This window comes from Mya arenaria, chromosome 6 (assembly GCF_026914265.1).
Source record: "Mya arenaria isolate MELC-2E11 chromosome 6, ASM2691426v1".
NCBI lineage: Eukaryota > Metazoa > Mollusca > Bivalvia > Myida > Myidae > Mya > Mya arenaria.
This window is the reverse complement of record NC_069127.1, coordinates 64,844,208-64,856,619: the sequence shown is the minus strand read 5'-3', so window position 1 is coordinate 64,856,619 and position 12,412 is coordinate 64,844,208. Positions and strand designations below refer to the sequence as shown.

Here is a 12,412-nt window from a genome sequence, read left to right as displayed (position 1 = left end):
TGAATAAGAGTGCCACTTTAAAATAAACGATTGTAACCGTTGTGTAAAATGTCAATTACATATATAAGATTGCTGTCAAAATGGGCCAAAAAGGTAAGATTCTGACAAAACTTTTTTCCCGAAACCTTTCAGTATGGACTTTGTTCTGATAATAAAATCATGTAAAACAATTATTGCTCGATTGTTATCCAACATTTTGTATCAATTGTTATTTCATATGTGTTTGATATTGACGAATTCCTGAATGTGGAAAGAAAATTATAGATTTGAAAGTCTCCCTCGATCATGTCCAATTTCCAAGTTTACAAGCATCAATTATGAAGACGTATATTATAGCATTTTGAAACATTTGTATTGCATTCAAATTGTTGCTTAATAATCGCTGATCGATATTTTTAGAAAGTTTATTCATCAAAAAAGTAACGTAATGCATTGAAAATAAATAAAATTAATCAGAATTGTGCAGATTTATGTTTTTTTAAGTATTGCGTATTAAGCTGTAAGTATGGCTAATAAATGTCTAAGTATGGCTACTAAAGGCTTAAGTATGGCTACTAAAGGCTTAAGAATGACTAATAAAGGCTTAAGTATGGCTACTAAAGGCATAAGAATGACTAATAAAGGCTTAAGTATGGCTACTAAATATTAAAGAATGACTACTAAATGTTTAATTATGGCTATTAAAAGTTTAGGTATGGCTACTAAAGATTTAGGTATGGAATTAAAGGTTTAAGTATGGTTATTTCAGTTTAAGTATGGTTACTTAACGTTTAAGTATGGCTACTTGACGTTAGGTATGGTTACTTCAGGTTAAGTATGGCTACTAAACGTTTAGGTATGGCTACTTAACGTTAGGTATGGCTACTTCAGGTTAAGTATGGCTACTAAACGTTTAAGTATGGCTACTTAACGTTTAAGTATGGCTACTTTAGGCTAAGTATGGCTACTAAACGTTTAAGTATGGCTACTTAACGTTTGGTATGGCTACTTCAGGTTAAATGTGGCTACTAAACGTTTAAGTATGGCTACTTAACGTTAGGTATGGCTACTTCAGGTTAAGTATGGCTACTAAACATTTAAGTATGGCTACTAAACATTTAAGTATGGCTACTAAACGTTTAAGTATGGCTACTTCAGGTTAAGTATGGCTACTAAACATTTAAGTATGGCTACTTAACGTTTAAGTATGGCTACTTAACGTTTAGGTATGGCTACTTAACGTTAGGTATGGCTACTTCAGGTTAAGTATGGCTACTAAACATTTAAGTATGGCTACTAAACATTTAAGTATGGCTACTAAACGTTTAAGTATGGCTACTTCAGGTTAAGTATGGCTACTAAACATTTAAGTATGGCTACTTAACGTTTAAGTATGGCTACTAAACGTTTAGGTATGGCTACTTAACGTTAGGTATGGCTACTTCAGGTTAAGTATGGCTACTAAACGTTTAAGTATGGCTACTTAACGTTAGGTATGGCTACTTCAGGTTAAGTATGGCTACTAAACGTTTAAGTATGGCTACTTAACGTTAGGTATGGCTACTTCAGGTTAAGTATGGCTACTAAACATTTAAGTATGGCTACTTAACGTTTAAGTATGGCTACTTTAGGCTAAGTATGGCTACTAAACGTTTAAGTATGGCTACTTAACGTTAGGTATGGCTACTTCAGGTTAAGTATGGCTACTAAACATTTAAGTATGGCTACTTAACGTTTAAGTATGGCTACTTAAGGCTAAGTATGGCTACTAAACGTTTAAGTATGGCTACTTAAGGTTAAGGTATGGCAATTAAAGGGTTAATGGATCAATTTTTTTTTTATTTAAAACCGGCAATTTTAAGATTCATGAAATGTGCAACAGTTTGATGATATTTAATTACAAATAAGGATGTTCTTGAATGATAGGTACTCTAAAATACACCTATATTGCCGCAACAAGGATAAAAGCGAATTTAACTAAAAATGGAAAATTCAATTTTAACCGTTGGAATATTGTGCACTGAAAAATAGTCAGATTCATGTAAAATGTCACCGAGATACTGTGCTATAAAATATTATAAAATCGATAATGAATAAACGATATAAATAAGTTTTAACTCAACAAGACTTCTGAATGAAAATTTGAGTTGAATATTGGAACTACTCTCTTATTTCCATTTTTAATCTGTACCCCTAAACTTTAAAAATGTTTTGTAATGTGAAATGTAATACCGCTGAGATAAAAACTGCTAGTCGAGCGCAACGCGATTCTTTTGTCTTTGATATCAATCGTTTTCAATTTTGACAAATACTCAATCTATGCATTTGAATTCGAAAATATATGTGAAAAGATTTAACCAGCTTGAAAGTATACAGGAGCATATGGATTAGACCAACGACAATTTGTGTCTGCAGTAATAAAACAACGCTCATTAAACATAAAGTTTTGGAATGAAATCTTAACAATAAAAATGAGTGAGAAAATTAACGTACACCCTGTTCCTGGCGACATGAATCAGATTGAAATTAATAACACAGATAAGGAAGCAGTTACTGAACGGGACACAGATGCAGACGGTGTCCTAACTGTAAGCGATGGACAGGACCACAATGAGAAGAACGGAGGACATGAGAAACAAGGACCAAAGAAATGGCGCGGACCACCGAAGAACTCGAACCGCTACGGCATTAGGCATTCATTGGAGAAAATGGCAGTAAAGTACATTCCGCCGAAGATTGAAGGACCCAAGACACCACAAAATCCATGTGACCCGTGCTTACGAGAGAAACACTGCGTGGAAGCAACAAATTACTGTCCAGAGTGTAAGGAGAGGCTGTGTGCAATGTGCACCAGTCAACACAAGAAGTTCCAGATTCTCAAGACTCATAAGGTGTTAGGAGTTGAAGATGCACCAAGACCTGAGGTGCCGAAGAGCGAGAAGATCAAATGTTCGGAAACGTGCAAGAAACATGCCAACAAAATGCTCGATCTATATTGTCGAGCACATGATGAGGTAAACCTTTCAACAATTAAACTTGTTTGTGATGTATTCAAGCTTACATACTTACTATGGAAATATTAGCGAGGTACAAATTGTTGTATTGAAAAGACTAATTTTATAATTGCTTCTTTTTGCGCATCAAAATATAACTTGAACGATGATGAGCCGGCACATGCAAGAAAAATATAAGGACCATTGAACATTATTTTACCCATATGTGTATGATAAAAAATCAAGGCAGCAACACACAGACACATAACTCATATGCGGTTGGCGAATGCTTGGTTTATGTATCCATATATTGCTAATGACCTTCTGATTTTCAGGTCGGCTGTTCTGCATGTATGGCCGTGAACCACAAGGAATGTCCAGAACCGGAATACATCGTCAACGCAGCCCCTGTGATCTTGAAGTCTGGTCTTGCCAAAGACTTCAAAGAAGAAATCTGTCGTGTAAAACAGGAAGTAATTACGTTGAAAATGAGAAGGTCGGGGGATAAAAACAGAATAACTAAGGAGAAGACTCAAATTCTTGAAGGTATCGAAGGGCTAAGGAAGAAGATTATGGAAATTTTGTATTCACTTGAAGAATCGGCTAAAGAAAAACTTATGACTTATTATGAAAAGCTATCTAATGGAATAAGCAATGACATGCACGATTGTGAATCTGCTCTGGCATTTCTTGATCGCAGTATGGAGAAGATTAAAGCTGACTCCGATGCACAGTTATTCATAGATATTAAGAAAGACGGGAAAGCAAGCTTGAGACAAGGTGAACATGTTATTGCATCTGTAACAGAAAAACTAGGCCAAGAGGAGATCAAATTTACTGAAGATGAAAGCATTGCTGAATGGATCAGTAAGTTAATAGCCCTTGGTAAATTCGATCATGAAGTGAGTGTGTTCTCGGGAACATTCTTTGGAAAGTATGATTTGGATGAGAAAAGCGATACAGAGAAAGAAAACTACGCTTTTAACAGCCTGCTTAATCTACCAAATGGGTTTACCATTGTTAGTGATTGGAATAATAAACGATTGAAAATTATTGATACAAACTACAACCTGCGCAGCCACTGTGACACACCCGGTATGCCATATTCACTTTGCCTGATAAATCAGGAACTAATTGCAGTTTCAGTCAGAGACGAGAAAATCATACAGTTTGTTTCAATTTTAGAACAAACGAAAATGAAGCTGGATAGAAAATTCAAGATTGATGAGTACTGTCGGGGTATGGCTTACAAGGACAATAAGTTGTTTGTAACCTGTGGAGGCGGGGAAGGTGAGATAAATGGTCAACTCCGGGTCTACTCTCTACACGGGGCTCTCGTTCGAGTATTCGAAGAAGACGTTCAAAGTAAACCGTTCTTCGCCCAACCGAAAGACGTAATAGTAAATGACGAAGGCACGCGTTTTCACGTTCTGGATTTGAAACGGGGAGTAGTAACACTTTCAAACGACGGTCGATTAGTTTCAGTCTTCCGTGACCCCGGGTTGCAGACGCCGTTAGGAATTTGTATGGACGGGAAAGGCAATCTCTTTGCGAGCGGGAGTGACTCGAATAACGTTTTGCAATTCAACGTTGAAGGGAAGAAATTGTCTGAAGTCCTGAAAGAATCAGACGGACTGACGAAACCATTAGCAATATGTTGCCATGAAGGTGTGAATCCTCGACTTATCGTCACATTTGAGGGAACGTGTACCGTCAAGGTTTTCACACTCCAGGAATGACTGTGAACGGATGAAACTTAAAAAGAGTTTCGAATGTGAACGGATGAAACTTAAAAAGAGTTTCGAATGTTTTGTGTTTGTTCAGCCTTAAATTTTTGGCGATTATTTTACTACAACTTTGTTGACACTTGTGTTCTATTTCTTGAATGTGCCTGCCAGTTTATCAACAATGTGTACACACCAAGGGAGATAAGAACGTGTTACAATATTGTCATTCAATTTGAGAGTTTTCGTCTGGCGTTACTTGTATCCAATATGGCGTCACTCGTGTTAGCTCTTTATTTCACAAATATTATCAAGTATCTTATTGGTTATTCTATTTATAATGTACCTTTATTGAATGTGCTATTTACTCAGAAACAGTGTATTTTGATTATCAAACATTTACATCGATACTGTTAAAGCAGTGTAACTGTATGAATTTAATATACGCAAAAAATGCAGACATAGTATAATTGCGGGCATATAATTATACCATGTCACAACTCAGGAGACTTTGTTCGATTATTCATTATCGTTTCCAAGAACGAAATCTTGCTTCTTTGGTCAAGTAACTTGTTATTGGAACCTGTACAAGAAGATTCAATTAGCGCTGTTCGCACGTGGAGTGTAGATGATACTGTTCGCTGTTTTTCTCAGAAATAGTGTTGCATAATGCTGTTGAACTAATAATATGTTATAAATAAGTAAGAACTTGTCATTGCTTAATATATATATATATATATATATATATATATATATATATATATATATATATATATATATATATATATATATATATATATATATATATATATATATATATATATATATATATATATATATATATAGGCAATGGAATACTGACTGTCGATTAAACAGAATATGAAATATAACTATACGGTTTTAGAACGAAATTAGATTTCGCACCCCATCCCCCACATGCTTGAATCATTCTGTTCTATGGCATCTGACGTTGGAAGACGTAGAGCTGAGTGTGGGTGTTTTGTCAAAAAGGTACCTAAGTTGTATGACTTTTAAATATGACTAAAACCTTTGACCTTAAACCGCAATAGTGACCTTGAGCCGGCGCGCCTATAATGTGAGGTCTGCATGGCGTCATGATGTAGAGGACATTTGGCCCGAGTTTCATGAAAATCCTTCAAGGGGTTAAAGAGATAAGGAGCAAACAAGAAATATATCGGTAGGACAATTTCGGGAAAAAGGATCGAGGTGACAGGTTTGGACATGAAATTAGTTTTATAAACATAATTATTTAAAGTTAAAGAAGAAAGACAAAAGAAGCAGAAAAAATAACCTTCCGACAGTAAAATTAAAATCCGGGTTCACCGGGTCTGCAGTCAAGAAACAGGAGCAAGACACCACGATAGAGTTACTCTGAGATACTTTTATATAAGATATAAGGACAACTAAAAAATACTTAACATTGAAACGAACGTTTGTATCCATATGGTTTACCTAAATAAAAAGCTTAAATACCTTAAAATAAGTTATTTTGTCAGCAGTTTCTGCTACATGATAGTTGGGTAATGAGAAGTTGTAAGAGGCCTATTCAGCGAGTTATTCACTTCTTTATTTAATTACTAAATCCATTCAAATGAACGAAAACCGAATGAAAGTATACTGTTTTACTCTTACTGCTGAACATGGTAGCATGCGTTGTATTGTTATATATCCTAAAATATGCTTATTTCGATAAGTTTGAAATAGCATAACATATTTTATTGGGCATGACATGTAACCACATTCATAGCCATATGATATACAAAACACATGGTCTTGGAAATGTTTAAAATGCGTATATAATTTCATATATATGAAGCTACAAAATTAGCTTTAATCTCATGAGATCGTAAAAAAAGGAATTCATGTACTCCTTTTTCTAGAATCTAATGAAATGAATAAAAGTTAATATCTGCTGTGATGTTATATCAACCTGCAACTGTACATTCATTTTTGAGCATGCGCTATTTATTCGTTTTTTTTTTCATATGACCTCTCCTTTGTCCAGACAGCCATCGACGAAGAAAAATATATATCATATTCACTGGCGTTTTATCAAAAATCCTGATCTAAATATTTAGTGTCCTTCTATTAAAGAATTCAACGGTTTGATTCCTAGAATTCTCTTCATATTCTTATTGTTTTGCGAATAAAACGGGAACCATTTAATTTAAGTTTTTTCCGGTTATATTTGTAGTTTTTGTCATCAACATTTTGTTTGTTCGCTAATATAAACGGGAACCAATCTATTGAAATTTCCGGAATCAAAATTCAGACGAGAATGTGATCAATGTAAATTAAAATAGATTTGGCATACTTTCAGAAATTGAAAAACATGACAGAGAAACAGTGAACACAAAGAAAGCGACTGGCATCTTACAAAGTAAATTGTCAAAATGTGTCTTATAATAAACATTTGTTTATAAACCAAAACAAATATTATTATTGGCTCCTATTAAATTGTCATACAATAAAACACTAGTTGCGCCTTGGTCAATATGACTTTACAGCAATTACAACCAATTACATTCATTTTTACTACCAGCAATACATTTGCACAACCCCGACCTACAATTCTATCGGAAAAATTAGCGCGTATAACATGTTAGTGGGACACCAAGTTATTGACTTATGTTTATTGGCATAAGCGTCCATGGTTATATTGTAAGAGTGAAAACATATACCTAGGATTTAAAAGTGAAAAGTCTAGCTAGAAGATGCACATAAGCAACGTATTTATTTTAATGCATTTTTATGTTAACTAATTTGCCTTTTTATAATCAAACAGAAAAAAGTGTGATTTGTGTAAAGATAAATAAATGAGCGATATTTTGGCGTTTTATTAAGTGGGTCATTTGTGGCCACGTAGCTATTAATTCAAGCCCCCATTTATTTAGGCTGCTATTCTTCTCCGTCTACAAATCATATGTTTTTTATGCGATCATTAAAGATAATTGAATTAAACCTAATGAGACATTCAAATTAATGCGCTTCTTTTGTGCATCTTACCTTCATAAAAGCTATTATGGAAGATCTGACCAAATTGACCCGTGTTAGATCAGAGTTAAAAGCTTCGCCAGCATCCGTGGTGAACATTCTATGAACAAAAGTAAACGCTTGATATCAGTTCAGTAAAGCGTTTTTCCGGCATCCATGGTGAATATTACATGAACTCTAGAACAGTTTTATGAAACTGAGAATTATTTGGTTCCAGAGACTTTCGACGATGGATGTTATATGGTTTAGAACACTGTTGACAGTTGTGTTAAGCATTTTAAGCATTTACCCAGAACACAAAGCCGTGTATGTGCAGCCAAAAAGTAAGTGCATTATGACAATTGATTTAGTTTAAAGTTATTTATTTTACAACGATTTTTGAAACTAATTATTACAATATTATATCAACCCCCTCGTTGGCACGATGCTTCGTGGGATTTTGATATTGTGATGTTCGGGAACCAATTAGTCAAGAACTTTTTTGTTTAAGCATTTTTTAGATATGATTTGCGTATGAAGTTTTCAAAAGTATTCCGTCTATAACGTTAGGTTTGATCAATGGCCATATTGACTTTATTTAGTAAACATTCTTCTTCTTCTACTTAACTTTAAATTGACGATTTATCAAGAGAGGGTTCCTGAAATCTTAAGTTGACGATTTCTCAAGACTGGGTTCCTAAACTCTTAAGTTGGCAATTTCTCAAGAGAGGGTTCCTTAAATCTTAAGTTGACGATTTTCCTTAAATTTTAAGTTGACGATTTAACAAGAGAGGGTTCCTAAAATCTTAAGTTGACGATTTAACAAAAGAGGGTTCCTTAAATTTTAAGTTGACGATTTAACAAAAGAGGGTTCCTTAAATCTTAAGTTGACGATTTAACAAAAGAGGGTTCCTTAAATCTTAAGTTGATGATTTCCTTAAATTTTAAGTTGACGATTTAACAAGAGAGGGTTCTATAAATCTTGAGTTGACGATTTAACAAGAGACGTTCCTTAAATGTTAAGGTGACGATTTATTAAGAGAGGGTTCCTGCAATCTTAAAGCGACGACTTATCAAGAGAGGGCTCCTTAAATCTTAAGTGAACAATTTAACAATAAAGGGTTCCGTAAATCTTAAGTTGACGATTTAACAAGAGAGGGTTATTAAAATCTTAAGTTGACGATTTTCCTTAAATCTTAAGTTGACGATTTAACAAGAGAGTGTTCTATAAATCTTGAGTTGACGATTTTCCTTAAATCTTAAGTTGACGATTTAACAAAAGAGGGTTCCTTAAATCTTAAGTTGACGATTTAACAAGAGAGGGTTCCTGTAATCTTTAGTTGACGATTTAACAAGAGAGGGTTCCGTAAATCTTAAGTTGACGATTTAACAAGAGAGGATTATTAAAATCTTAAGTTGACGATTTTCCTTAAATGTTAAGTTGACGATTTAACGAGAGAGGGTTCTATAAATCTTGAGGTGACGATTTTCCTTAAATCTTAAGTTGACGATTTAACAAGAGAGGGTTCTATAAATCTTGAGTTGACGATTTTCCTTAAATCTTAAGTTGACGATTTAACAAAAGAGGGTTCCTTAAATCTTAAGTTGACGATTTAACAAGAGAGGGTTCCTGTAATCTTTAGTTGACGATTTAACAAGAGAGGGTTCGTTAAATCTTAAGTTGACGCTTTATCAAGAGAGGGTTCATTAAATCTAAGTTGACGATTTTTCAAGAGAGGGTTCCTGTAATCTTTAGTTGACGATTTATCAAGAAAGGGTTCCTTAAATCTTAAGTTGACAATTTAACAAGAGAGGTTTCCTTTTGTTGACGATTGAAAAAGAGAAGGTTCTTTAAATCATAAGTTGATGATTTCCTTAAACATTAGCTGGCGATTTAACAATAGAGGTTCCTTAAATCTTAAGTTGACGATTTATCAAGGGAGGTTTCCTTGAATCTTAAGTTGACGATTTAACAAGCGAGGGTTCCTTAAATCTTAAGCTGACATTTAACAAGAAAGGGTTCTTAAAATTGATGATTTGACAAAAGAAGTTGCCTGAAATTCGAAATATAACAATAAAATGATATTATTGACGATTTAATAAGAGAGGGTATGGTGTCTTGAAACTATTACGGTTTTATGAGCACTGACTTTTGAAGGTCATTGTTTAAAAGGAAAATACGTTTCGTATAATGGAGTTCTATTCTATTTATGCGCATGCAAAAATGACCATAGCATAACCTTTTATTCAAACATGATTACGAGGGCCGTTTATAGCCCAACCCAATTATATATCAGTATAATGGTGAGTGTTGCAATATTAAATCTTATACATATGCAATAAAACGTGATATACTTTAAAATAAAATAATAATATCTCCAGTCGGCCTGTTGTCATGCATGGGCGAGACCGCGTCCCTGGAGATAAAGAACGTCACTTCCGGCGGGCTGCTGTACATACGGACGGACACGTACTACATGGTCCAGGACACGACCGACGGTACCATGTACTTGAAGTGTGCCTTTGCTGACTGTAACATCAAATGGGTAAGAATTCATTAATATGTTCACTCATAATTAAACGGTCAGTGACACCCAGTGGGTAAGACAGCAGTTCAATTATATGTTCACTCATGCATAGACGGTCAGTGACACCCAGTGGGTAAGACAGCAGTTCAATTATATGTTCACTCATACATAGACGGTCAGTGACACCCAGTGGGTAAGACAGCAGTTCAATTATATGTTCACTCATACATAGACGGTCAGTGACACCCAGTGGGTAAGACAGCAGTTCAATTATATGTTCACTCATACATAGACGGTCAGTGACACCCAGTGGGTAAGACAGCAGTTCAATTATATGTTCACTCATGCATAGACGGTCAGTGACACCCAGTGGGTAAGACAGCAGTTCAATTATATGTTCACTCATACATAGACGGTCAGTGACACCCAGTGGGTAAGACAGCAGTTCAATTATATGTTCTCTAATAAAAAGACGGTCAGTGACACCCAGTGGGTAAGACAGCAGTTCAATTATATGTTCACTCATACCTAGACGGTCAGTGACACCCAGTGGGTAAGACAGCAGTTCAATTATATGTTCTCTAATAAAAAGACGGTCAGTGACACCCAGTGGGTAAGACAGCAGTTCAATTATATGTTCCCTCATACATAGACGGTCAGTGACACCCAGTGGGTAAGACAGCAGTTCAATTATATGTTCTCTAATAAAAAGACGGTCAGTGACACCCAGTGGGTAAGACAGCAGTTCAATTATATGTTCACTCATACATAGAAGGTCAGTGACACCCAGTGGGTAAGACAGCAGTTCAATTATATGTTCAGTCATACCTAGACGGTCAGTGACACCCAGTGGGTAAGACAGCAGTTCAATTATATGTTCATTCATACATAGAAGGCCAGTGACACCCAGTTGGTAAGACAGCAGTTCAATTATATGTTCTCTAATAAAAAGACGGTCAGTGACACCCAGTGGGTAAGACAGCAGTTCAATCATATGTTCACTCATACCCAGAAGGTCAGTGACACCCAGTGGGTAAGACAGCAGTTCATTTATATGTTCTCTCATACCTAGACGGTCAGTGACACCCAGTGGGTAAGACAGCAGTTCAATTATATGTTCACTCATACATAGACGGTCAGTGACACCCAGTGGGTAAGACAGCAGTTCAATTATATGTTCACTCATACCTAGACGGTCAGTGACACCAAATGGGTAAGACAGCAGTTCAATTATATGTTCTCGAGTAAAAAGACGGTCAGTGACACCCAGTGGCTAGTTCATTTATATGTTCTCTCATACCTAGACGGTCAGTGACACCCAGTGGCTAGTTCATTTATATGTTCTCTCATACCTAGACGGTCAGTGACACCCAGTGGCTAGTTCATTTATATGTTCTCTCATACCTAGACGGTCAGTGACACCCAGTGGCTAGTTCATTTATATGTTCTCTCATACCTAGACGGTCAGTGACAACTAGTGGCTAGTTCATTTATATGTTTTCTCATACTTAGACGTTCAGTGACACCTAGTGCCTAGTTCATTTATATGTTCTCTCATACCTAGACGGTCAGTGACACCCAGTGGCTAGTTCATTTATATGTTCTCTCATACATAGACGGTCAGTGACACCCAGTGGCTAGTTCATTTATATGTTCTCTCATACCTAGACGGTCAGTGACACCCAGTGGCTAGTTCATTTATATGTTCTCTCATACCTAGACGGTCAGTGGCACCCAGTGGCTAGTTCATTTATATGTTCTCTCATACCTAGACGGTCAGTGACACCCAGTGGCTAGTTCATTTATATGTTCTCTCATACCTAGACGGTCAGTGACAACTAGTGGCTAGTTCATTTATATGTTTTCTCATACTTAGACGGTCAGTGACAACTAGTGGCTAGTTCATTTATATGTTCTCTCATACCTAGACGGTCAGTGACACCCAGTGGCTAGTTCATTTATATGTTTTCTCATACCTAGACGGTCAGTGACACCTAGTGCCTAGTTCATTTATATGTTCTCTCATACCTAGACGGTCAGTGACACCTAGTGGCTAGTTCATTTATATGTTCTCTCATACCTAGACGGTCAGTTACACCCAGTGGCTAGTTCATTTATGTTCTCTCATACCTAGACGGTCAGTGACAACTAGTGGCTAGTTCATTCATATGTTCTCTCATACCTAGACGGTCAG

The 12,412-nt window shown here is 35.8% G+C and overlaps 1 protein-coding gene across 1 annotated transcript; it reads left to right on the top strand.

Moving 5' to 3' along the window:
* The first annotated feature begins 2,341 nt into the window (after positions 1-2,341).
* Positions 2,342-5,284, top strand: LOC128239293 (uncharacterized). Its single transcript, XM_052955880.1, has 2 exons — positions 2,342-2,993; positions 3,308-5,284. Exons 1-2 carry the CDS (start codon positions 2,451-2,453, stop codon positions 4,709-4,711), a joined length of 1,947 nt encoding a protein of 648 aa, XP_052811840.1. The 5' UTR covers positions 2,342-2,450; the 3' UTR covers positions 4,712-5,284.
* Positions 5,285-12,412: the final 7,128 nt, after the last annotated feature.

What these genes read in the sequence shown, in the direction of transcription:
- LOC128239293 (XM_052955880.1), top strand. Translation starts at nt 2,451, where the DNA reads ATGAGTGAGAAAATTAACGTACACCCTGTTCCTGGCGACATGAATCAG. An exon ending in ATTGTCGAGCACATGATGAG is followed by an intron (nt 2,994 to 3,307) that starts GTAAACCTTTCA and finishes TCTGATTTTCAG; the next exon opens with GTCGGCTGTTCTGCATGTAT.